This window comes from Syngnathus scovelli, chromosome 13 (assembly GCF_024217435.2).
Source record: "Syngnathus scovelli strain Florida chromosome 13, RoL_Ssco_1.2, whole genome shotgun sequence".
NCBI classification, from domain to species: Eukaryota; Metazoa; Chordata; class Actinopteri; order Syngnathiformes; family Syngnathidae; genus Syngnathus; species Syngnathus scovelli.
In genome coordinates this window covers 13748914-13772477 of record NC_090859.1, presented here as the reverse complement: position 1 = coordinate 13772477, position 23564 = coordinate 13748914, and the positions used below count along the sequence as shown (strand labels likewise).

The window sequence follows — 23564 nt, the reverse complement described above, 5'->3', positions numbered from 1 at the left end:
AGAAATGAGGTAGCATGAGTCACTCTGCAACCAAAAACAAAAATTTATTCCAAAAAGCAAATATTTCTTTGAACAAGTTTGTAAAACAAGCATTTGACATAAATAAATCAGTGTATCAAACATCAGTTTCAAGAACACAATGATGCTACGGTACAATCTTTCGTTTTAAATCTAATGTAATAAATACCAGGATCTTAAACGGCGCTGAGGACAGCCAAAATTAAGCAAATAAAACAAATCAAAACATTAAAGACACAGTTTGGTTGTGTGGAGGGCAGTTGTGAGAATTTATTCCTTGTTATACCAGTAAGCCAAAGTGGTCCTCTACCAGTGAGGGTAGACTGTACTGGAAGATGGACCTTGAGCTGGATACAACAGAAACGGAATAAATACTCAAACGGCTTTACATGTGGTTGTTTTAAAGCGTTAAGATGACAAGGCAAGAAAAACGGCTGCTCTGACCCACAGGAGGGAAATATTTCTCCAGGGAAAGTTTGGACGTGGAACTTCAGGGTTTTTTTTTTCTATTCGCTCGCTTTTCTTTCCACAAAGTACTCTGCCATTATACTTCTTGTCAAGTCCTCTTGATATGTTTTTTTTGTGTGTTAAAGTACTGCAGCTTCAAGTATTGCGCCTCACATAGACTCTTCTCTCATAACTTAACAATTCGTATTTACATTAAAATGCTTTTTTTGTCTTCTTCTTGTGTTTGGATTTTTCCCCAAGAGACATCCCTGAGAAGCGTTAACATCCAACAAGCGAGTGGTTTTCCTGAAACTGGGACAGAACTGGGGTACCATGTGAGAACCTAAAAGAAGAGGTGCTAACTGGTCGCTCCATTTGGTTCAAAGCCGCTCATCTTGTCTTTTGAGGCTGTTGGCGGAGGGCGAGGTGGTTGTTGACGTTTTGTGTGCAGTGTAAGACTTCTCATTCATACAAAAAAAGGCAACACAGTCTCGCAGTCACACCCAAGAGCAGAGAACCCGGCTTTGCCATGCTTGGTCATTTGGGGGTCCGCCGTGTCACGGATTTTGAAGCAATGCTCTCCGTATTGTGGATTTTCCTCTTTTTGGACGGGCGGGTCTCAAACGTGGCGATAAAAAGCGGGTTAGCTGCAATCTTTTGCATTCACATCTTGGCCCATTCGCTTAAACTGTTCACACACTCTGTAAGACTTTAGGTTCACTTCAAGTTGCAGGATAAAACTCAAGTAAAAGTGGTGTCTTTTTTTTTTTTCCGCTCCTCTCTCAGCCGAAGCGCTCTCGCACGAGCATCATGAGTTTCTTTTTGCCCTTGTAGATTTGCTTGAGGTTCTCAAGGAACTGCGCAAACTGCACGTGGCCGTCGTGCACCATGAGGAAGGTCTCGTGCGCCTTGCTGAGGAACTCAATGAACTCGCCGTAGTGCCGCGGGCTGATGTGCGTGAGGCGCGAATGCGTGGCGTTGATGTAGGCGCCGATGGTGGCGTCCAGCAGATGGCGCAGCGGCGCCTTGTCCAGCGACATCATCTTGGCCGCGTTCCTGCGACTGTGCAGCGCCACCATACCGGGCGAGGTCAGCGTGCACCGCCGCAGGATGTCCGACAGCACCGTGGCGCACTTGACGCCCTTCACCACCAGCGGGATAACGGCGGCCAGCTCGCTCTTACCCAGCGAGTGGCTAAGGGCGCACGCCCACAAGACGTTGTTGATGGCCGGGTGGGTGTCCTGGTTGTAGCTCAGGTTCAGGTGCGTCATGGCCAAGGTGGCCAGCTTGTACGCCCTCATGGGGTAGCCACGGTGCTCCATGTAGCGGGCAATGGTGAACAGCTGCGTGTAGCTCATACCCGTGGAGGCGGCGTCCAGCACGATCTGATAAGCCGTCTCGAAGGCCACGTGGTCCTTCTCGCACAGCGTCAGGGCTGACAGCGCGCAGTTCTCCGGGTCCTTGGCGGCGCACTGGAGGGCCAGGGTGCGCGCCGAGTTGGCCAAGTTCTCCTGCTGCCGTGAGTCCACATGGAGGCGCGCGATGGTGCCGTTGGACATAACGCTGGTCGCCACCACGCTGGTCGCCTCGGTGGGCGTGAAGAGCGTGAACCAGTTCTGCATGATGCTGTCCAGCGCAAACACACCTTAGACACGCGGAGGAGAAAATTCAGAATGTTTGATGATTAAAAATATATATATTGTCGTCAGAGTCACTCTCAAATTGTCAACTCACCGACTTCAATGGCACACGTGACCAGCCAGCGCACCATCTCTCGCCTCCGCCAGTTATGAGTGGACAGCGTCATCCTCATCACCTGGCAAAAATCAGGAATGAGCCAGACGGATGGTCGGATAATGTTATGGTGCGTCTTACCTGGAGACCCAGCTCCAAAGCCACCTTGAGCAGCGTCAGGTCAGGCAGGGTATCCATCCCGGTGGCGATTTTGAAGGCGTCCTGGGCCAGCTTGAAGATGTGCGACGAGGAGTGGATGTTCTTCTGGATGGACTCCAACACCGTTTGCAGCTTGTCAGCGTCACCTGACGGCAAATAAACAATATGGTGAGATATGACAAGGACGAGACAGCCAGCGGCGGGCTGACATGTGTCCTACCTTTGGCAGCAGTGAGCATGGTGGATGCCAATTCGCACTGTTGGGACTCGATGTGGCTGAGCGTGAACCAGCGAGGGTAACGACTGGCCACCACAGGCGCCAAGCGTTGCGAGCGGGACAGGTCTCCGGACGCCATGCTCGACTCCAGGACCGGCAGCCTTGAACACAAAAGCTCAGATCAATGGCTCGTGTTTGAGGGTACAGTTCTTGCTCTGAAGGCACATTGAGGCTTCTCAACTCACCTCATGGCCCTCAGTGCAATCTTGTAGGCCAGCTCGGCATCGTGAGGTAGCAGCGAGGTGAAGAGATACTTGGCAAAAGTGTGCATGGGGACGCTCTCTCTGTAGAGCAACTCGCCTAGACCGCTGTAAGGACCAGCTGGAGCGGGAGACCAACAACCAAGCTTCAGCGGCTGAAGAGTGGAACTTTGCGAACGTGCCGACAGCAGAGATGACGAACCCTCCAGCAAGATGGCCGTTTGCTTGCGGAAGACGTCGACCAGCACGTCGTCCAGCTCCAGCTGCTGCAGCTTGGCCAGCAGCTGCTCCTCGTTGTGGCATACCTTCTCCTGCGCGTAGAGCCCGTCGGGCATGACCCGCTGCTGCCCCAGTCCGATCAGCGCCACCTCCACCGCCAGTGCCTTTGGCGTCTCACCCTCGTCCAGGACCACCTCTGTCTCATTTTCGGTGAGGGTACTGAAGAGGGTCCCCACCGGGTCCAGGGGGTGTCCCACCCAGCCCTCCAGATTGGTGACGGACATCATGCCCTTGTGGAGCTCATCTATCCGCACACACACGTCATCTTATATATTACTCCATCAAGGAAGGATAGGAGGATTTTAAGCTAAGCAAAAACCTTTCTTGATATTGCGGAAGAAGTGGAAGTCCCGGTGCTGCTGCTTCCGTATCGTGTTGACCACGGCCACGGCAAGCCGGAGCGCCTCCTTGATGTGCCCGTGAGAACGCAGAGCATCCACGCGGGCGCACGCCGTGGGGACGTGCTCTGTAAATCATTTTTATTGCCGTTCAAATCGACATAATAACTTCTATTAGCCTTAGCATTACAGAAGTAACTTGTGTTAAATGTCTCGGTTCATCTCACCATGCCACAGGGGCCAGCCCCGGCTGTTGAAGAGTTCCGGGTTGTCATGGCAACAGGGATCGGAATTACGGTCCTCGGCGAGGATGCGCTGCAGGTGGGGGTCCCTCCAGTGCAGGTCGCAGGCCTCTATGGCCCGTGTGAACACCGTGCGCTGAGATGAGTCTGAGAAGAATTGATTTGATAGCCACAAAGTGAGTTCCTCAGAGCTTAAGGTAACGTTTTTAAAAATAAGAAGAAGAGAGTGGGTCCTCACCAGGGTTGGCGTTGTGTCCTCGTGGTACGGCGTTGCTGTTCTGGCTGCTGCTCTGGTTTCCATCCTCCAGGGGGCACACGTCCATGCCGTTCCAGCGGCGGAGCTGCCTCAGCCATCGCGACTTCTGGTCGGCTTTGCAGTTAGGGTTGAGAACGATGCACATCCACAGCGCCCCTGCGAGAACACATTAAAAACATGAGCTCAACATTGAGACGGTTACTATGTAGCGCATTAGCATTGTTAGCATGTTTCAGTAAGTAGCATTGTTTCAGTAGTATCTGAACATTTGGATATTATTTGATTCATCTGTGAAATAGTGCTTCATCTCTCAAATTATTAAAAACATTTATTCGGTCATGCATGCACACATTTTCCCTTTTTTTGTTGTTTTCTTCTCTTTTCAGAGAACAACAGGCCTACTGGATGTGCAAAAAGGGGAGGCGCAAAGAGGACAGGAGAACAATGGACGATGAGCGCAGATGAATAAGGGATGACAGATGACAAGAGCAAGAAACCGGCGGAGGTGAAAACGAGAGGGAGGGAGGATGGATGGAGAAGGTATGGGGGAGGGGTCTCTTTGTTCAGACTGCGCCAATGGACACAACACGGGGAGGTAAAACCAGAACCAAGCTTTATGTTTATTAGCTTTTTTAAGGGTGGAATTATGTCAAAATGCATTCTCAGCGCATAACACGCTGCCCTCTACTGACAGGGAGGATGAATGTTTGTAAGTTCATGCTAATGTTAGTAAAAGGTAATGGATATGCTAACATTATGTATAAATATCCATCAAATTAATAGAGATGAATGGACTATTAAAATTAACAATTTCACATTTTTTTATTTTACTTTACTTTTAATCTCATTTATGAATCAACAGGCTTGAGTTGTTCTGGGATATCTTAAATGTCCGCTGTAGTTCGTAAAAGAATTGCAAGTACCGAGTTCATCCCAGAGCTGCCTGTAATTTTCGATCATGGCGGTCCCTTGTTGACGCCATAACACCAGACGGGGGTCCCCCATGAACTGCTCGGTGATCAGTGACAGCATGCGGGCGCCGTTGGAGTCCCGCATCTTCAGCATCTCTTTCACCTGCGGACAAACAGAAAGCGACATGGTTGACGGACGAGAGTGGACGTCGGTGGTGGTGGGTGAGGGGGTCCACTCGCCTTGCTGAAGAGGAGGTTGAGCTGCTTGCCGGAGCCGTGGGGGCTGCTCTGAGACAGGAAGTGCTTCACCTGCGCCTCGACTTGCTCCTCGTTCAGATGCCAGCAGTTGTCGTCGTCCACGCTGGCCCCGGCCGTCGGGTCGGGAGCACCTGTGGACCGGCACAAGTCCAGGACGTCACACATTGTTCAGGTGGTACTCTGTGGTTTGGGTCTTCACCGTGCACTCGGTTGATCTCTGAGTTCTGCGACAGGATCTCGTCGGCCAGCTTCTGCGCGGTGGGCAGCACCTCGGTGTGGTGCACCGTGATCAGGTACTGGACCAGTTTCTGCAGCTGGTCACGGTTCATCTGGAAGAGCGTCTCAGAGATGGGCAGCCGGAGCTTGACCTGCTCGGGGCTGCGCACGCGGTACAGCGACAGCGCCACCACGTGGGCGCAGTAGAAAATGTCCTTGTTGCCGCAACCGCACGTCACCGCCGTGATCTTGCAGCGGTCGAAGCTCACGCTCACGTTGCACAGCAGCTCCGGCTCCGAGGGCGTGGCCGGCTCGCGGACCGTGCCGCTCAAGTGGAAGCCTGAGTGGAAGGCAACAAAGTCAGTCACAAGTGTGATCAAGTTTGCTGCTAACTAACAAGTTAGCGCTTAGCTTAGCCATTGATTGTTTCCATGTTCCTCCTCCCAGCCCTCCCCGAGATGCCTTTTCCGCCGCATCTCCTCGGGTGACAGATTAGCCACCCTATTGTTACAAGCAGAAGTGGCCACTTGTGCACACAAAGCGCACCTTGGCAGTAGAAGCCCTCGTTCACGCCTCAACGGGCAGCCTTGGCCTTTTTGTGTTTTTTTTCAATGCATAGAATGACCTCTCGTAATCCCTCGCTTGGCAGACAGCGAGCGCAGCCTCGGGCGTTCTTCTTTTCTGTGGAGGAGACAGCTCACTTATTGAGCCCCGGAACCGCCGCGTCGGGTGGTGGGGGTGGACGAAGAAGAAGCGTCGTTGCCGTGCGGTGGGCCGCATTATGCAAGTGGGCCCGGAGAGGAAATGCATGACAGAATGCTGAGCTCAGGACTGTGGCTCGCCGCCAAACCTCCCGACGCACTCAGCTGAGCAAGATTTCCCCCTTTTCTCTTACTTCTCATCACTCCGTTACGTCAACGGTTCAGTTGCGAGCCAGGCGTGACAGGAAGCGACGTAGGGCTCAACAACTAATCAAATTCCAATCAACATCGCGATGTGGTGGGAAGCCATTTTAAAATCGCAAAAGCAGCAATTTGGAAAAACTCAGGCCTTCTCATTTTTGGACCCACAGTCTTAATTGGGCATCCGGGAACTAAACCACAATAGTTCCTACAGTCTAAACACACCCACGCAAACATGCTAACACCTAAGAAGATAATTGGACTTAAAATGGCCCCCTCCTCACAACTCCCCTGATGCCATTGTTGGGCCATCTTGATGAGCCTGATTAGCCTTCAGAGTGGGTCAACATATGGGGGAGCAGCAGCACCAGTCAAGTCGCTTGGACCACTAATGACACATTTATGGGTGTTTGGGTAGGGGGGGGGCATGAGTTGTTCAAATTGAGGTCAGCCAGGATTTGAGTTAACCGGGTCCAAATGCGGACACCAGACGCTTAGCGTGCTAGCATGTTAATCGATGACAAAGGCGGCGGCCGAGGACTTCCCCCAAGGAGGACGCCTTAACGCAACACTCCCAAGAAAATCTTCTCTTTTGTTGAAGTTGACTGTTGGTGGCCAAACGTCCTTCCTCTCGCCGACTTTATTTGCGGACACACAAGATGGCCGCGTCACAGGACAGTCTGTGTTTCAACGGAGATTAAGATAAGGCGTGTTTGTACACGATGTGCTGGTCCGCTAGTACGGCGGCGTCACGTGCCACACACGCACATGACCGACCACGCTGGAGGCTTTTTTGGTGTCACGTTTTTAAAAATCTGAAACGCACTAATGCGGTTTCAATTTCGCAGGGGAAAAATATGTCTTGTTGACAAGCAGGTGCATGCAGGGCACATGGAAAACTGACTCATGCTTCTTTTCATTGACAGTAAAACCAAAAATCAGGTTGAACTCGCAACGCAACCAGAACAAAAAACACGTTCGGACCAGGAGAACCTGATCGGTGGTAATGAAAGGGAACCGTGACCGGAGCACAATGAACTAGTGAAACCCGAGTGAAGCAACTCCTGGTGTTGGGGAAATATGATTTGAGTGAATGACCAGTTTGGTCATTTAAAAATCAAAAAGGAATTTTTAGGTCCAGGAGGCCTCGTTTGAGAAGTACAACGATCGCTAATTCCGCACAAAGGCCACGCAGACGTGTTGTTGACGACATTAGCATTCCAATGAAACGTGCGGAGTAAATTGGATTACAGGCCCCGAGGTGTGCTTGGGGGGGCGCCGGATAATCAAAAGAAACGACCGCTACGACAACTGAGGCAGATTCTTCGAAGGCCGCCGCTCATCTGGTGTCTCCGCACAAACTCGCACCCCAAAACCAGACGAGGGTGTGACTCACACCCCCCCGACCCGGTTTGAGAAAGGCTGCTTTTGTGCTCAATATGCGTCCGCCTTCCAAGTCTCGCGGCTACTTGACGAGGGCGGCGGAAGGTGCTTTTGTTTGTTTGGGTCGGTGGGGGCCAAAGGAAGCTCCCGACGTGAACATGAAAGCAGCAAACGCTCTTCAGGCCGGAAGCAAGTTAATTCAATTCAAACTAAAAATCAGCAGCCACATCAAAGGAGTTACCGAGTGCACGTCGAGTTTTACAATGTCACCATTCCGTTTGTCAAAACAAAACCGATTTTGCACCTTGAGTTATTTTTATGTTACATCACTTCAAGATCTTCGATAAAGACTTTGGGATGATGACGTGACACAAGCTTAGTTTTTGTGACATGTTAAAGGCTCTTTGTGGCGAGGCTAGTACACCGTGTCTGTACCGTTTTAATTAATGACAACGTAAATTAGCCATTGAACATGATTTGGGCTTGCTGTTGTGATGCTGTAAGCGTGCAATGTATGGTATAATAAAAAAAAGTTGGATTTGAGAACACGAATAAGATGTTTGATTTGTAAAATTCTTTTTACATGTTCTTAACATGACCTGCAATGCGGGATGGTTTTAAATGCAGCGTGATGCATTTTCAGGCAAAACACTTCCACAAAATGGGAAGCACGGGACATCTGCTGTACTTTAAATTTTTACTTTCTGTTACTTTGAGCTACATTGTGCTTGCTACACAGTTGCAAATAATTACATAATCTCTGCCAGTACTGCTGTCATGCATTGTTAAAGTTGTTGACATTCCAGTCATCGATCAATTCACTTCAAATTTGAGACTATTATGCAATCTCTGAAGTATATAAACAAAGAAACGTCATAAGAACAATTTCTTGTGTGCCATAGTTTCTAAATATAGATATAGTGCAAGTGACTGGCTAAGCATATTTTGTCGCTGTTACATTTAATCATCATACAGTTGAATATTAAATGATTTTAATTCGAGCCAGGTCAAAAACATTTTTAGGCGTCAATTCCTCAGAAAGCAGAAGCGCAAATGACCTCATCTCCTAGCAGCGTTCAAACTTTGCGCAAAAGCTTGCCAAGAGCCTCAAAAGGCTCTCTTTGTGTGCTTGCATTTTAATTCAATTTGGGGCGTTTAAATGTCGCAATGGAAATGCAAAGTGGCCGAAGGAGAAGGAAGAAGCTGCGTTCAAAGCTCTGATCAGATTCCCATTGAGCTGATTTAAAGCCCCATTGTCGCCTTTGTCTCTTTTGAGACGGAATATTTACCTCAGTAGAGTAGAGTCCGAACAACATGATCAACTCACCCACTTGCAGGACGTTGTCCACGCAGCCGCCCTCCAGGAGGGCGACACCGCGGCGAAAGGGCAGCCGACTCTCGTCGCCGCTCTCGTCCGCCCCGCTTCCGAACGACGAATACATGCAGATCTCTCGCTCGCTCCTCGGGAATGACCAGTACACTATCCGTCGCTGTACGGGCTCCGGAATCCTCTCGAAGCGTTCCTCAACCCGCTGGAAAGGCCACTTTTCCGCCACCCGCCTCGCCGCGATGTCCAGCAGCGACTCGGGGGTCTGCGTGCTGCCCGTCGACGAAGCCCCGGCTCCGGCTCGCTGGCCTGGCCGACACGTCGAGCCGTGGCCCGGCCTACAGCAGAGCCGCTTGGCCGCACGCTCCGCCATGCTAGCTCGGCAACGGAAGGGGAAGTCAACGCAGCATATGAACGCGACGGGGAAGCGAGAATGTTAGCCACGGCTCGGTTGTTGGCAAATCATCCTTTTAAGGTGCCCGTGTGGGGGGAAGGGCTTCCGCAGGCATGTCAAACCCCTTTGTTGACAAATGAAGAGAAGGCGGGTCGCTCCGGTTCGGCTAGCTCCGTGTTAAATGCGGACTCCGGGCGGAATTCCCGCACGTCCGCTTAAAGACTTCGCGAGCTGCCGAATTAAGACGCTTCCAAGCGGGGAGGGAGAGGGTTCTAATTGTCACTTCTCCCGGAGGCGTCGAAAGAAGGAGAAAAGGGGTGGGCGGGGGCTCAAGTTAGTTAGCTTAGCCAGAGCGAGCAATGCGTGCCCGTAGGCTGCCTGTCTGTCAACACTGGAGCCTCGTGGTGCTGTGGGAGGAGGAAAAGGCGGGGCTTGAACATAACTCCGCCCCCGTGTGACGTTCAGTGGCCTGCTGGAATGTCGAAGATCGAAGTATTTCAGGGGCGCACATAGTAAAACTCCCAATGATCGTCACACACGATTTAAGCCGTGTGATTTTGATCCAATGGGGAGAGGGGAGCAGTGAGTAGCAGCAGTGCCGCGCTCAGGAATTATTTGGTGATATAGGGCCCCATTTCAAGCCCTTACACTGAGTGCCAAGCAGGGAAGAAATGAGTACCATTTTTATAGTCTCCGGTATGCAGTTTCTTAGCGTTAAGACGCTGATTATTTGAATGATTTTTCACAATATTTAGGATACCGGTAAATATCAATATTTTCCTCCTTCTTGCAGTGCTATTTTCTGCCACACGGTGGTGCCAAATTGCAGCAACAAGGCAGGTCGGAAGTTAAGTGTTGAGTCATCCCAGCTTTGTTTGGACAGACACTAAAACAGAACCACTTCATTTCCTCTTGCAATGGAGAAACATGTTCCTTTATGTCAAATAGTTAAAGAAGGAGGAACTGTAGTAGATAGTTTGATATCGGCCACAGAACCAGGTCGCCACTGACGAGTTTTGGTAAAAGCCACAAAAAACGAACACATCCGGACCACTTGTTCCAGTCGCTTGGTTGGCTTTAATAGAAAAGTGAGAATACAAAGCAGGAGTCTTGTCGACGTTTGGTCTGCATCATGAGCTGCCCGAAAACTGTCAATCATCTCTGCACGGGTACAAGTCTGAATACACGTGGACGCTTTACAAGCGAGAATCATTTAATGATCTTTAGTGGAAAAGTGCTACGATGACTTATAAATGCAAGGTTAGTTTTTGGTAAAATAAATATATGGATTGCAGTTCTTTAACTGTTGCCAGGTAATTGGCAAGTTTGACAATTGTCCACCTTTTGACGTTCAAACTTAACTTGGCTCAAAAATTTGCTTTCAAAGCAAAATGTAGATTGTCTTCTATTAGTTCTGCTTGTATTGCATTGTAATATTGGATATAAATATATATTTTAAAAAAATGAATCTAGAATTTATTTGCAGTACTTGACTTTGACCCCACATCTGTTATGTTCTTTCTATTCTGTTTTGACCTTGGATCTTACCAAAAGTTGTTGGTTTTAAGAATTTATTAAAAGTTAAAAAAAATCTGCTTTCAATATGCAAATATATATATTTTTTTTAAAAAGCGACATCTTATTTTATGTTGTCATTATGAGAATAAGGCTCCGACGTAACATAATGTGGGAAAAGTGAAGCACTGAATACTTTCTAGATGCACTGCATTTACAAATAAATGTCGTTAGCCTCTAATTATGGCTTTCTTCAGGTTGCAAGACATCCCATCGGCTTTGTGAAAAAAGTGAAAAACACAGCAGCGATTCAGTCCCTTTGAAATGAGAAGGCTTTTTTTTTTTTCTGGGCGGCTCGGCTCCCGGTGGCTAGGGGCCGGTGTTTCGGGGCAGGTTGATACTCCCGGGGGGTTGCACCGGGAAGGCGTACGAGTCCAGGGGAACTTTGGGCATCTGTCGAGGCGAAAATTAGTATTAGTAATTTCATTTCATCTACTGAACATTTATAAATCTCACCTGAGCTTGACCTTTCCAGCAGAAGAAGGTGGACTGCAAAGCTCCGTTTTCAGGGGGATGTTCCGGTAGGTACGCTCCTGCCCCGGGCATGTCGCCGAAAGCGGAAAGCTGCGTCTGGCCGGTGGCTGCGGCCGGGGGCCAGGCTCCTCCGACCGCTTGCGGCAGGTCGAAGCCTGGGTTTGGATCACTGATGTGGGCCAGTCCCGTACACGGCGCCCCCTGGGGGACACGAGGCCCGGAGTTTGCGAGGTGTTTGTACATGCAGCTGCCGGAGAACTGCAGGCCAGTGGTGTCCACGAGGGGGGGATGAGGCCACGCGGCTTGTTGGGAAAGATTCGAGGGCGCCCCCTGTAGGCCGATGTTGGAGGTTATCGGTAAAGGTTGCCAAGTTGTTTGAAAGCGGCAGGAGCGGGTGGGAATCTCGGGGTGGTAAGAACCGTCGCTCACGGGACAGTGTCCCAGATGAGAGCTGGGAGAAAGTCCCGCAGCGGAAAACAAAGCGCCAGAAAGAACTTCTTGTCCATACTCTATCGGCTTCTGAGCATCTGGGGAAGCCCGGAGAGATCTTTCCCCTCCTGAGGTCTTTATCCCGAGAGCCTCCTCCACAAAAGAGAAAACGTCGTTGGCCAGGATGTGATCCAAGTCTCTGTTTTGATTCATCCTGAGCAGCGTGTTCTCCCAGTCCCTCAGCTCGCGCTGCTCGACCTCCAGACCGTCCAGTCCACCTTCACCCAAGTCTCCCAGGATCTGCTCCAGCGAGTGCAGCATGGGATGAGAGGTCAATCCCCCGGAGCCGGACGACTCTTCCAGCTGACCCGGAACGCTGAGCAGCGCGTGGCTGTCCGAGAAGACTCGCTCCAGAGGCTGATCCGGTTCCGGTTCGTCTACGCGGGAAAAGGCTTCGAATTGGGGGGGGGGATCCTGGAAATAAAGTGAGTGGTCTTGGCGGTGTAAGGATCCCAAGATGGAGCTGGGATCCAGGGGACTTTCTCTCAGGGGCTCCTTGGTGTCAGGAGCGCTCGGGACGGCGAAGGCATCCAGGGAAAGGTCGTAGAGGACACCTTCTCCCGTGGCTAAGTTGAAAGGCAGTTGCTGTCTTCTCTGCTGGAGCTGTTCCTCCCCCTCTTCATTCCTGGAGGAAATGTTTTCATGTTTCAATCACATTCGATATAAAAATGCCAGAAGTGCGGCGGGTGCTTACGTCAGCGGCTTTTGGCGGGCGACGATGAAGTCGGGCCGTCCGTCTTTGAAGACGACCCGGGCGTTGGCTTGCACCCACAACCACTTTCCCGTCTTGGTGAGCAGCCTGAAGACAGTGAAGCCGCTGTCTCCCGTTTTCATCACTGCGGCCGAAGGAGCAGGACAAGTTAGAAAACAAGTCACAGGATTGTTTCTGGCGGTCAAGACTCGGCAACGTACTCCTGAGGTGGTTATCGGCGCAGTACATCATGTCGGCGGCGTGCACAAACTGATAACCGGAACCCGGGGTGATCAATTCCGTCTCGGAGTAACCCAACACCAGTTTGCCCCTGACAAAAATAGCCATTCGTAACATTTTAATTCATTACAAACTCGGCTAACGTAGTTTAGCATCAGGTGCTAGTACCTAGTGTCCATGGCCAGGGGGGCGAAATCCATTCGGTGTTTGGTCTGGAAAATGAGCGTCCTGGTGCGGATCTCCATGACGGCCGGCGGCTGCAGGGGCGTGGCGATGGCAAATAAGGCCAGCAAGGGGTTCCCCTCGGGGCCGCTATCCTCCCGTAGGTACTTCAGATGGCCGGTAAATTTCAAAGCCTGGAGGAGGAAGGTCACGCTAACGTTAGCATTTAGCACAGCTCTTTGTGCGAGAACAGCAAGTTGTCCAAAAAGTCGTCCAAAAGTATAGAGACAGCCAAACTGACTTCTGTTTGGGTTCTGGTGCATTTTAGGTTCATCCTGTAATCATACCCAATACCGCAAACATTTTTATGAGTCGTCGATTAGTCACCAAGAATCCCGATGTGTTGTCCAGGAGGCAGCGAAGGCGACAGCAAAAGCTCCTCTCCAAGAAGAAGAAGTTCTCCGGAGGCATGAGACCGAGCGAGCCGTTCTTGGGCGCTTTTAACAAAGCAGAGAAAACATTAAGCGATAATCATCACGATGGTTATGACGTATCCCGGAACTTACCGGCGTCCTCTCCGGTCTCGCTGAAGTGGACGCCGAGCTTCAGCTGGCAGTTGAACATTTCTCTGTCGTCGATATGGATGAGGTCAAAGACGCTCTGCTGCACCACGTCAGACTGCGAACAATACCAGGAATGGATCGGTCTACCTTCGTAGTTTGTTATCAGTAGTGTGCATCTGTCTAATAAAAGATAATTTTGTGTTTTCATACACATAAGTCTGACCTGATGGAAGCCAAGGAAGTCCTGGATGGTAGGCGACGTGTAGAAGATGCTGCCATCGCCCATCACCACCAAGACAAAGCCGTTGAGCGACTGCAGAAGAGCGGGCGAGGCCAGTTAGCGAGAACGAGGAAGCAAGCGAATAAAACACACCCACGTAGCAACGACGTCGTCGCACCTTGAGAAGCAACTCGCCCTCAGAGAAGCTGATACCGTCTAGCGATGCCGACTGCCCGTCGCCGGCGGGGGAACGGAGTGGCGCGCATTTCCTGCGCTGCTCTGCAAAGATACTTTTCCATTTCAGCAAAGTTTTGGAATTGTCTGAGATGTCCTGTTTTCTCGATGGTCCTTGAATGCTCCTCCGGCACAATCAGAAGGCTGTCTGCTTCTCCATTTATAAAAGCTTGTGAGGCCCCTGGGGGTATTCACTGTAAATCTGTATAAACAAACATTTTACAGTGGTTTTGGGGAAGACGGCGTTTTTGTGGTTAGGGACAAATGAGGCTGGCTAGTGAAAGGACCTCTTAAAGGGGGTATCTAATCTCCCGTCAGTTCGACAATGACTCCTTTCCCCTTACAGTAATGACTGTATGGCACGCAAAGCAGCTTCCTCATCCCCCCTCCTCCCGCTCGCTACGCCTCGCTTTTCAAAACAAACCCGCAGGATCGGCCGCTCGTCTCCCCCCACAAACCCAGGAATTTCCCCTGACATGTTGGTCAAGAAGCGGGCGTCACGTGACCGCAGCAATCCACCACCCCTTTGTTGTTGTAGCGGGAATCCGCTCGGGGATGGTTTCCAAGTACCGTCTTTTGGGGCTTCCACCAATTTGACGCCATCCGACCTCTGCACCATCCAAGTGCCACATCCATTATTCATGCAGCGGCGGTTTTTTTTCGGCCGCTGCAAAAACGCTACATGCCATGTTCTTTTTAAAACATGCAAAAACTTGACAGTATAAGTGTGGTGTGGCTTTTTTTTTTTTAAAGAGCTGATGTATGAGGCGTCACACTCAACCCACCGTGGAAGTAACTCTTGACTTTGAGATATCCCACGCTGAGCCGCAGCACCGACAACTTGTCCAGGCGGTTGCGGACCTCCTCGGAGAAAGGCAGCAGGCCTGTCAGGCGCTCCAACTCCACGTTGAGGCGGTCCCGGTGCCGCTTGGACGGGTTGGTCTTCACGGGCGGGGGCGCGGCACTAGACAATGACAACACTAGGTGTTCATTTGCATGGGGAAAATATTCTACCTACATGACAAGATGGACTAGACTATTTAATAACTCAAAATTACAATGCAATATTCTAGACATTTTTACAGTATACAGTGGAAGCATGGTCATTCTTTTTGGGGGGTCACGCGGTGTGTGTGTGGGGGGCAAATCATGCATAAGCGTCCATGTAACTTTAGACCCGCACAGCCAGTCAGCGGAATCAACTTGCCCGCATTTACCTGCCCGGAAGTGACCAAATATGGCCAAAACACGGACAAAGTTGGCTGCATCGTACTTATTACGCCAATTTTCTAACAACTGTGGTAGGATGACGTAGGTGACATGATGGACGACGTCTATCAAAACACTTGGTAGATGTCAATGAGTGACTACGTAAATGTAAGGAGTGCATGGACGCACACGTACTTCTTCTGAATGGGCTTTTTCCTCCTCTTCACCGCGTAGACGCCGACATTTCCCTGCATGGTGGCGCTCGGGTTGAGTTACAACCGAGCTCCACTTCACTTCACCAGGAGGAAGGCGATGCGTCTCCTCCAAAGGCGCATTTAAAGTCGATAACCGGATCCCTCGACGTTTTCCGGGCGCTGATTTTCATCGGGTAGGGGGCGGTCACCACTTCGACGTGTAATCCAAACTACTCGAGTTGACAAATGAGAAAGTTTTTTTTTTTAAACACACAACAAAAACCTCGTTTTCCAGTGGACTTGCTCGTGAGTGTGCAATCGCCTCCGTTCTACCCCGACCAATTACGGCGCCCGATACACGAGCACCTGTTTATGTCGCGAGTTGTCATTGGTGGAAAGTTTCCCCTTTGTTTCGTCCCAAATCTACGAACATCAGATGTATATTTTTATATTATCTACAAGAATTTTTTTTTAATCTCCCACATGATTGTATTTTTAAGTTGAGAAAGTTGCCGTTTTAGCCAGATTTTGACACCGTTTTCCGTCTCTTGGATTTGGCGTAGTGTACGACATCGCCCTCCAGCGGTAGTGGCTGTTAATGGCAGGAACAGCAGTCCAAACTTAACTTTTGTGCATTCTCATGATCTGAATCACCGAGAATTTGCTCGGACATAAAAACACACATAGAAATTTTTAACAAGCACATTAGTATTTTTATTTTGCAATACTAAGTTGTGCCATTTCTCAACAAAGTTCCTTGGCACCTTATTGCCACAAGATGGCACCAAAGCATTACTTTTAAAGTAGATAGGCCTCTGGCCAGAGCACAAAAAAACTGAAAATGTGAGCTGTCAGGAAATAAATACGGAGCTGCTCTTGTACAAACGTATTAGGATTTATTGTGATTATTATTATCATTTTTGTTAATCTACCTGACACATTGTGGTGCACTTAAATGCAATCAAGCAAACAAACGCAAGAATGGAGAAATCAAGCCATGTCATCATCTGCTTGCTCCTCTTAAGTGACCTTTGAGTTGCCACCTGCATTGACCCAGATTGAGTAAAAAAAATCAAGTGTACTCTTTTCCTGCTCACAAAAGGAGGAAATGAAAGTGCAGAGATAGCTTCTGGGGCCCCGCCGGTGGCAGCTGTTGTCAAGCCAGTGAGACTTTGATTGAGGCGAGTGGGAGTTAATAAGTAACCCGGCAGAGGTGCAACCTTCGGCAGTCAAGTCACAAGAAGCAGCAAAGATCACCGCTTGATAATTTGTGTTTTGGATATTAAACCTACGAGTGGAGCGACTATGGTGAGTGGTTATTCTTGTTATTTATGTCTCACACTTCCTATTCCTCTATCTGGACTTTTTCTTTCCTGTCATGTGAGAGACTTAAAGCTCGGTGGATGACGCCCAGCTGTGTGGTCACAAGAGTTTTGAGACGTTAAAAGCTGGTCAGTTTTTTTTTTTTTAACTCATTTGTGTTGTCGATACCGATGAATTCGATGGAGTTCGATATACGCAAAAGAAAAACAGAATGCTGCACTATTGTGGCAGGAAGTTTGAAGGCAATCTCGTTTAATCATGCCATAAAGACGACATGACTAAAAAAAAAAAAGGTTCCGGGTTTCTAGCTCAATATATGGTCTTTGATTTTTCGCCAAAAGTCACATGCTACTTTCCATCAAAGGCACCCAAATGTTTATGGGAAGCACATAACTCAGTTTATTGTACTTAAGGTTAATTGAAAACAACTAATGGACGAGAAAAAAATATATTTGTTTAAAGCAAAAACACAACATGTCATTTGGAGACTAAATGGTCTTTGACATTTGTGTAGACGAGTTTTGTTGAAGCCTTAATTGACTCAACCCTAACCCTAACCCCCCCTGGCAGGCTGACCCAAACGTCCCGTCATCCGGCTCCACATCCAAGCTGGAGCACGTGCAAGGGCAAGTGAACGAGGTAAAAGTCATCCTAAAGGACAACATCGACAAAGTGTTGGAGCGAGGAGACCGGTTGGACGACTTGATCGGCAAGACTGGGGACCTGCAGGCGTCGGTGAGTAAAAAGACTTTTGACCCAAATGAAATTTTAACCCGTAACCGGAAACCAAAAGTCTCTGAGCGGCTGTTTTTATAATAAATTTGCCCTTCCTTTTGTTCTTTGCAGGCCGACTCGTTCCAAAGAACCTCCGCGCGGGTAGCCAGGAAGTATTGGTGGAAAAACATCAAAATGCTCATCATTATCGGCGCCATCGTGGTCATCATCTTCGTCCTCATCATACTCGCCGCGACCAACGTTATATAATTGGCAATTTCAAGCCTGTTTTAAGACTAATGATTCAATCACCTTGCATCTTAAGCAAGCAACTTCTGCATTTGGCAAAAACCAGTGAAAGCGCTTCCTTCCGGCACGTGTGAATGACGAAACGCTTAAACTGGGGATTGGAACAAAGCACCCGTGGGACCTTTTTTTTTTTTGTACAAAATCTATTAATGTTGACTAGATGTCTCGGCTTTCTTTGTGCGGAATTGTTTGTATTACACTCCTGCGACTACTCAACCAAAAAAAAATAATTTTGTTCCACAGAAATCCAAACAAGTGTTTTAATGTTTTTACCACGCTTACATTGAATACATTATGTCTGTGTATATACGAATGTTGTATAGTCTAATGAACACATTGTGATAAATGTGCATCTACAACTGTAAATAAGTGTAACTAAAAATAAAGGCATTCACAACAGACCCCCCCCCCCACTTCCACACACAAAAATAGTGTCATATCCAGGGAACACTCTGGAAAATAAAGAGTAAATATGGGCTCTTCAGTTAATTGTTTTTGCTTACAATCAGCGGCGATAGCGTGGCGGCGTCTCCGCTGCCCGTCGTCCGCCGCGTCCTCTCGCTCGCCCCCGCCGCACCTGAGAAAAGAGGCGCACACGTCAGAGCCGCCACGCAGCCGCGCTCGTGGCACAGCACAACCTAACGGATCTCCGTGTGCCAAAACAAAATGTATAAATTAACATTAACACACGTTAAATTGAAAAAGCAATCTTGAGGACTACTAGAAGAAAAATAGGTCATTACAAAAAAAGGAAACATTGCGTGCAAGCGTCTGTGAACGTGACAAATTCTGGTCGTTTTACATTTTATGTTTCTATTTTTACAGAAATGTTACAAGAAGTCGGTAACACAGAGGAGAAGACATGTCCAAGAAAGTTATGGCCCAACACAACGGCGGCGTCCATAGAAGCTGTTAGCTCATGGACAAAAGACAAAAGCACCAGAACTGCAAAAAGATTAACAACTGCTTTGCTGTCGTATCCTTTGGAGAGCAAATACTCAATTACAAATATTCATTACTTGTGCTGGGGGCCTGTAAAAAATTACGGAAATTTAACCACATACAGTGGTGCCTTGGGATACGAGTTTAATTTGGATGATTAAATTATCTTTCACCGTTGTGTTTAAATATTCTTTGGTTAAAACATTTGAAATGCTACTTGTTAGCTCGACTATGGCGTTTGACATCGTTTGTTAGCATTGAGCTAGTTAGCCGAAGCACAAATGTTGGCTCACTGGTATCCCAAGGCACCACTGTACATATTAATAAACAACTCAAAAACTGGCCAAAGGAAAGTTGATAAAAACGGCAACATGGTATCCCATTTTTTTGGTTTTGCTGTTTTCATTTGTAGTTGATATACAGGATGTTGTGAGACCATACCAAACGGCAGCAAGCGAGAGCGTATGCGTCTCGTACCCGGTCCGCATTGAGCGGGCCCTGAGAGTATCTGGAGTCAGCTCATGGCCTGCAAGGAAGCTCCGCTGGCAGGTACAAACAAGGTATGTCAGAGTTAGGAGACAACATACTTCCTCTTTTTTTTTTTTTTTTTTTTGCGCTTTTCCGTGAACTGTACATCCATTACTGTAGTAGTGCTTTACCTGTTAACTTTACAGTTAAAAAAAAAAAAAAGAAGAGACCAAATAAAAGGTGCAAAGGAGGCTGCAGGAGTTAAAATAATCGCCCCCGTGTAGCCTCTATGTTACCAAAAGGAAAACGTATACATTACAACATAATATTATCAAACATTTAGGACTATTTTTTTTAATGTTTTACGGGACGTGAAGGCGTGTTGGAGTGGACATACCTGCTTGTGTTCTTTGAGGTGACCTCGAGTGTTTTAGTACGGTCTGTAACTGCTGCTGTGAATGGGGCGCCGCGGCGACTTGCCGTAGCCGGCCGGCTCATCTACGGGTGAGGGCACAAAACGACAAAATAATAATAACAACAGTAAAACAAAAAGCACAATAGATTCAAGCGGCACGTTGAATTTCTTTTAACCGGTGTTGTGTTCATTTTAAGGCTGAAATGATTATTCGGATAATTTAGCCGGTAACAGCTAACCTGAGTTTATGAATCAACTGTACGTTCGTTTCGCTGACTCCCACATCACTCACCGGGCAGGCCGCACCTTTTAAAGCCACACACACTCAAAGTCAAAGATCCTCTACTCTCGTGGCAAGTGACGACGGCGCCCTCAAGTGGACACCAATAATACCTGCAACTCAAGCCTGACACTGTATACCTGACTTTTTTTGCGAGTGATGTAAACTGACTAATAATAAAAGGGCAATCCATAGAACAAGTGTGACGTTTAACACCCGATACTCACTGGACGGGCTCTTTCGTGCGGAACGCAACTGTTGCCGTCCCAGACGACTGCACAAGGCTGCAAGGGTGCATTACAGATATGGCAAAAACGCTTTCTATGGATCAATAAGTATCAGATGCGAAGCAGTGTGAAAGCCTGATTAAACGGAACTGGGCGATGTGAAATTGTCAGAATTACTACTGTAATGTGCATGCCAGGCCAATAGGTGGCAATATACAGGGAAGGCCAAGCTTTACCATCATCGTGTGCTAGCTATGTGAGCGCGTCCAACGCTTTGGTGGTGTCGTTAAGTTTGATCAAGTGTCTTGAATGTGAACATCAACGTGTTGCACTTTTTTACATTTTGTGGGGGGGGGGGAATCGTTAACAATCGTGCCAGACAACAGCGGATAGACAAAAAGGTGGGTGTTGTGGAGTGATTAAGTATTAACGCAATATTTAGCCAGCATTAATATGATGCAGCAATTAAATCAAACATCACAATATACAGGTGCATCTCCTTCAATGGGAAACTCAATTTATTTCAGCAGTTCAATTCAATAAGTGGCAATCATAGATTCACTACACACAGAGTGTAATATTTCAGAATTTTATTTTTTTTTATAATTTTGATGATTATAGTTTACAGCTAACAAAAACCCCAAATCCACCATCTCAAGAAATTAGAATGACACATTTGTATTTTTTTATAGGGATAGAACTTAATAAGGAATTTGCCTTCTGAAACGAATCAACCTTAAAGTGTTAAAATAATTTTGGAGTTTGGAATTGAACTACTGAAGTAAATGAACTTTTCCACAATATTCTAATTTATTGAGATGCACCTGTATATGAAACAGAAGGGAAATCCCACAAAACTGCCCTTCCATGTTAAGTACACAAAAAATGAAATAAAACAAAACAAAAATACACTCACAATGTTAATAAAACATGTTTAGATGCAGTGTTGACATTAAAGATTGACAATTATGACAGTGACAATATTGATATTTGATGCGGATGTATCGAGGCTGTATTGCAACAGACAATACAATACATCATGAAATCCATATTTTGTCCCAACAGAGCCCCGACCCCCCCCCCCCTCCCCGAACCCACCCGCTACCCCACCCCCACCCTCAATAAAAATATGATCTAGCTCGTTCAAATGGTCTACAGAGATCGTCACACATGGACTTACTACTGTCGCCACCGTATCCGTAATAGTTGCCGTAACCAGAGTAATCGTAGCTGCCGTATCCGCCGTAGCCTTGATTGCCGTAGCCGTAGTTGCTGTAGCCGTGATTCCAGTAGTTGCCGTAGCCCTGGTTCCAATTGGGGCCGGGACCTGGGATCACATACTCGGATCACACACACAACCTCAACACTTTGAGAAGCAGCCTACACCGGGACCGGTGAGAGCGCGAGGTGTGCGGCCGCAAACTAGCATCAATACACGTTAGCTAGCCAATTGCACAAATGACATTTTTAATCTGGGACTCACCGCCTCCCCTCCCTCGAGACCTAGGCGAGTAACCTCCTCTTCCGCCCCAGTACTGCTGCTGTTGGTACTGCTCTTTGGACATGGCCACCTTCACTTCACACTGTACACCACACAGCCCCCAAAGTTTTTTTTTTCTTTCAATTTCTGCCCACATCGAGCTGCGAGCGACGGGACGGCAATACCTTGCTCAGGCCGATGTTGTGATACTTCTTCTCCATGATGGTCTTCACTGGTTCCTCCTCCTTGAACGTTATGAAGCAGAAGCCTCTCCTTTTGTTGGTTTTGCTCTCCACGGGAAACTCCACGGCCTCCACCTCAAGAAATATAAGACAAATATAACTCCTGTTCGATTAAGAGCCGAAAAAGGACGCCGGGAATGGAAAACTGACTTCTCCAAAGGTGGCGAAGTACTCTCGGACTTTCTCCTCAGGAGTGTCTGGAGAGAGGCCGCCCACAAAGATCTTCTTGACTGGCTCCTTGCTCTTCATGGCCTTAGCTTTTTTGGGGTCAATGACCTTCCCGTTGAGTTTATGCTCCTTTTGCGCAGTGACCTGGGCAACAAAATTATCCATCCATATTAAACCAATAAAGCGGCTTGCCATCAAACCGACTGAACATTTGCAGCACACATGTCGAGTAAAACCAAAAAGGCTTTGTGGCTGACTCACGAGAACAAAGGACATGAGCCTTACATTGAACATCAAGAATGTCAACTAAACGCCGATATACCTTGTCAACACTTTCGGCATCTTTGAAGAGTACAAAGCCGAATCCCCTGGAGCGGCCAGTCATGGGGTCCAGTTTCAGAGTGCAGTCGATGACGTCCCCAAACTTGGAGAAGTAATCTTTTAGGTCCTTCTTGGTCGTGTCCCAGCTGAGGCCGCCGACAAACACCTTCCTATTGGTAACATGACGATTATGATGATATGGCTTTTATCCATTCGCATTAGGCTCACAACCTTGCCAATCTGCTGCATTTACATCTACGTGATTAAAATCAATCACTGCTATCTTGGTGTTGGTGGCACGGGAGCGATAAAAATCAATGTGTTTGTTACTGTGAACATTTCTTGTCATCTGTCATGTCCAGCAAACCCCTGGCTAGCTATCACAAGGCAAATGTTCACACAAACCATAGCATTATATCCAACAACAGTCTGCTAACACAAAATAAGAAACACTAGCCCATCTTAGTGAACATAAATGTTCATGAAGTAATTATGCACCGTCAACTTGAGTGCAACTTTAAAACTTATGGTACAACAACTTGCTCGGACTCCTATTGAGTGTAATTGGGGACCTTCTCTGCCTTTTCTTCTCGCTGTTGATAATCAGGTATGCTATTCAGACTTCGTTTATGTTATATAACATAGATAATAATAAAAAAGGCTTTAAAAGACACAATTTAAAGGGCGGAAACGCTATTTAGTAGTTCCAACGGGGAGAGGGGTTATTCGATTTCACTGTACAGTAATTTGAAGACCTAATTTGACGATCAGCAGGCAAAACCCGCTACGTTGTCGACAAATATTTAAAACAAGTCTTACCCTTCATCCTCCTCATTTTTACTGGCGTCGATCCTCGCCCCCTCGGCCTCGCCCCCATCTAGGCCGCTGTCGCCCGCCGCCGCGGCCGTCATGGGGTCGTCGCAATACGCCTCGCCGTCCTCTTCCATCCTCATGATGCCGACGTCTTCACTGAACTCGCAGTCGTCCGACATGTTTGTTTCTTTTTTCTTTGTGTATTTCTTCTTATTTGTACAGCTGGCGTTGCGTCGGTGAAGAGAAGCTAAGAGCTAAAATTCTTGGCGCTCACCGCGAGGCTAGTTAGAGAGTTAGCCTCACAGATGCTATGCTATGCTTCGGTTCGATCGCGAGTTACCCGAAATATTTGTCTAATTCTTTATAAATGGCGATATTCGCCGTTTATTTACTTGGCGGTGGGTCTCCCTCTTCACCCACGTCTTCTTCGCTCGGACAGCACCTGGTTCGCTCATGAAACCGGAAATGCT

At 48.0% G+C, this 23564-nt stretch overlaps 4 protein-coding genes across 6 annotated transcripts; 1 reads left to right on the top strand and 3 right to left on the bottom strand.

Annotated features, from left to right (window-relative positions):
• Nucleotides 1-25: 25 nt before the first annotated feature.
• Nucleotides 26-9735, bottom strand: zswim6 (zinc finger, SWIM-type containing 6). Of its 2 annotated transcripts, XM_049738312.2 has the most exons (13): nt 8948-9734; nt 5319-5675; nt 5102-5250; nt 4874-5024; nt 3933-4106; nt 3680-3841; nt 3434-3580; nt 3038-3358; nt 2821-2956; nt 2579-2736; nt 2341-2504; nt 2200-2281; nt 26-2110 (listed from the first exon to the last, which is right to left on the bottom strand). In XM_049738312.2, the coding sequence occupies exons 1-13, from the start codon at nt 9318-9320 to the stop codon at nt 1248-1250; spliced, it is 3237 nt and encodes a 1078-aa protein (XP_049594269.1). In that variant the 5' UTR covers nt 9321-9734; the 3' UTR covers nt 26-1247. The 2 variants fall into 2 exon arrangements, with proteins under 2 accessions (XP_049594269.1, XP_049594268.1); XM_049738311.1 differs by having other exon boundaries at nt 2821-3358; nt 8948-9735.
• A 660-nt stretch (nt 9736-10395) lies between these two features.
• LOC125979995 (aryl hydrocarbon receptor-like) lies at nt 10396-15747 on the bottom strand. Its single transcript, XM_068652755.1, has 11 exons — nt 15394-15747; nt 14775-14953; nt 13934-14034; nt 13759-13848; nt 13539-13650; nt 13360-13469; nt 12979-13166; nt 12792-12901; nt 12574-12715; nt 11373-12504; nt 10396-11309 (listed from the first exon to the last, which is right to left on the bottom strand). The coding sequence occupies exons 1-11, from the start codon at nt 15450-15452 to the stop codon at nt 11226-11228; spliced, it is 2307 nt and encodes a 768-aa protein (XP_068508856.1). The 5' UTR covers nt 15453-15747; the 3' UTR covers nt 10396-11225.
• A 722-nt stretch (nt 15748-16469) lies between these two features.
• On the top strand, nt 16470-18139 carry si:ch73-234b20.5 (uncharacterized protein LOC449923 homolog). The gene is made up of 3 exons (XM_049738330.2): nt 16470-16700; nt 17286-17450; nt 17562-18139. Exons 1-3 carry the CDS (start codon nt 16698-16700, stop codon nt 17697-17699), a joined length of 306 nt encoding a protein of 101 aa, XP_049594287.1. The 5' UTR covers nt 16470-16697; the 3' UTR covers nt 17700-18139.
• Nucleotides 17985-23541, bottom strand: LOC125979755 (heterogeneous nuclear ribonucleoprotein D0). 2 transcript variants are annotated; one of them, XM_049738324.2, is made up of 8 exons: nt 23101-23541; nt 22283-22451; nt 21943-22104; nt 21736-21867; nt 21554-21653; nt 21251-21397; nt 19546-19661; nt 17985-19222 (listed from the first exon to the last, which is right to left on the bottom strand). In XM_049738324.2, the coding sequence occupies exons 1-7, from the start codon at nt 23271-23273 to the stop codon at nt 19579-19581; spliced, it is 966 nt and encodes a 321-aa protein (XP_049594281.1). In that variant the 5' UTR covers nt 23274-23541; the 3' UTR covers nt 17985-19222; nt 19546-19578. The 2 variants fall into 2 exon arrangements, with proteins under 2 accessions (XP_049594281.1, XP_049594282.1); XM_049738325.2 differs by having other exon boundaries at nt 19546-19646; nt 23101-23540.
• Between the last annotated feature and the right edge of the window lie 23 nt (nt 23542-23564).

Coding starts and splice junctions, on each gene's coding strand:
- LOC125979755 (XM_049738324.2), bottom strand. CDS start 23,273: ATGTCGGACGACTGCGAGTTCAGTGAAGACGTCGGCATCATGAGGATG. Junction 22,452..23,100: donor AAAAATGAGGAGGATGAAGG/GTAAGACTTGTT, acceptor TGTTACCAATAG/GAAGGTGTTTGTCGGCGGCC. Junction 21,398..21,553: donor GTCTCGAGGGAGGGGAGGCG/GTGAGTCCCAGA, acceptor ATGTGATCCCAG/GTCCCGGCCCCAATTGGAAC.
- LOC125979995 (XM_068652755.1), bottom strand. CDS start 15,452: ATGCAGGGAAATGTCGGCGTCTACGCGGTGAAGAGGAGGAAAAAGCCC. Junction 12,902..12,978: donor CCCCTGGCCATGGACACTAG/GTACTAGCACCT, acceptor TATTTTTGTCAG/GGGCAAACTGGTGTTGGGTT. Junction 12,505..12,573: donor GCCCGCCAAAAGCCGCTGAC/GTAAGCACCCGC, acceptor CATTTCCTCCAG/GAATGAAGAGGGGGAGGAAC.
- zswim6 (XM_049738311.1), bottom strand. CDS start 9,320: ATGGCGGAGCGTGCGGCCAAGCGGCTCTGCTGTAGGCCGGGCCACGGC. Junction 3,842..3,932: donor AGGACACAACGCCAACCCTG/GTGAGGACCCAC, acceptor AATTCTTCTCAG/ACTCATCTCAGCGCACGGTG. Junction 2,737..2,820: donor ATTGCACTGAGGGCCATGAG/GTGAGTTGAGAA, acceptor TTTGTGTTCAAG/GCTGCCGGTCCTGGAGTCGA.
- si:ch73-234b20.5 (XM_049738330.2), top strand. Junction 17,451..17,561: donor CTGGGGACCTGCAGGCGTCG/GTGAGTAAAAAG, acceptor TGTTCTTTGCAG/GCCGACTCGTTCCAAAGAAC.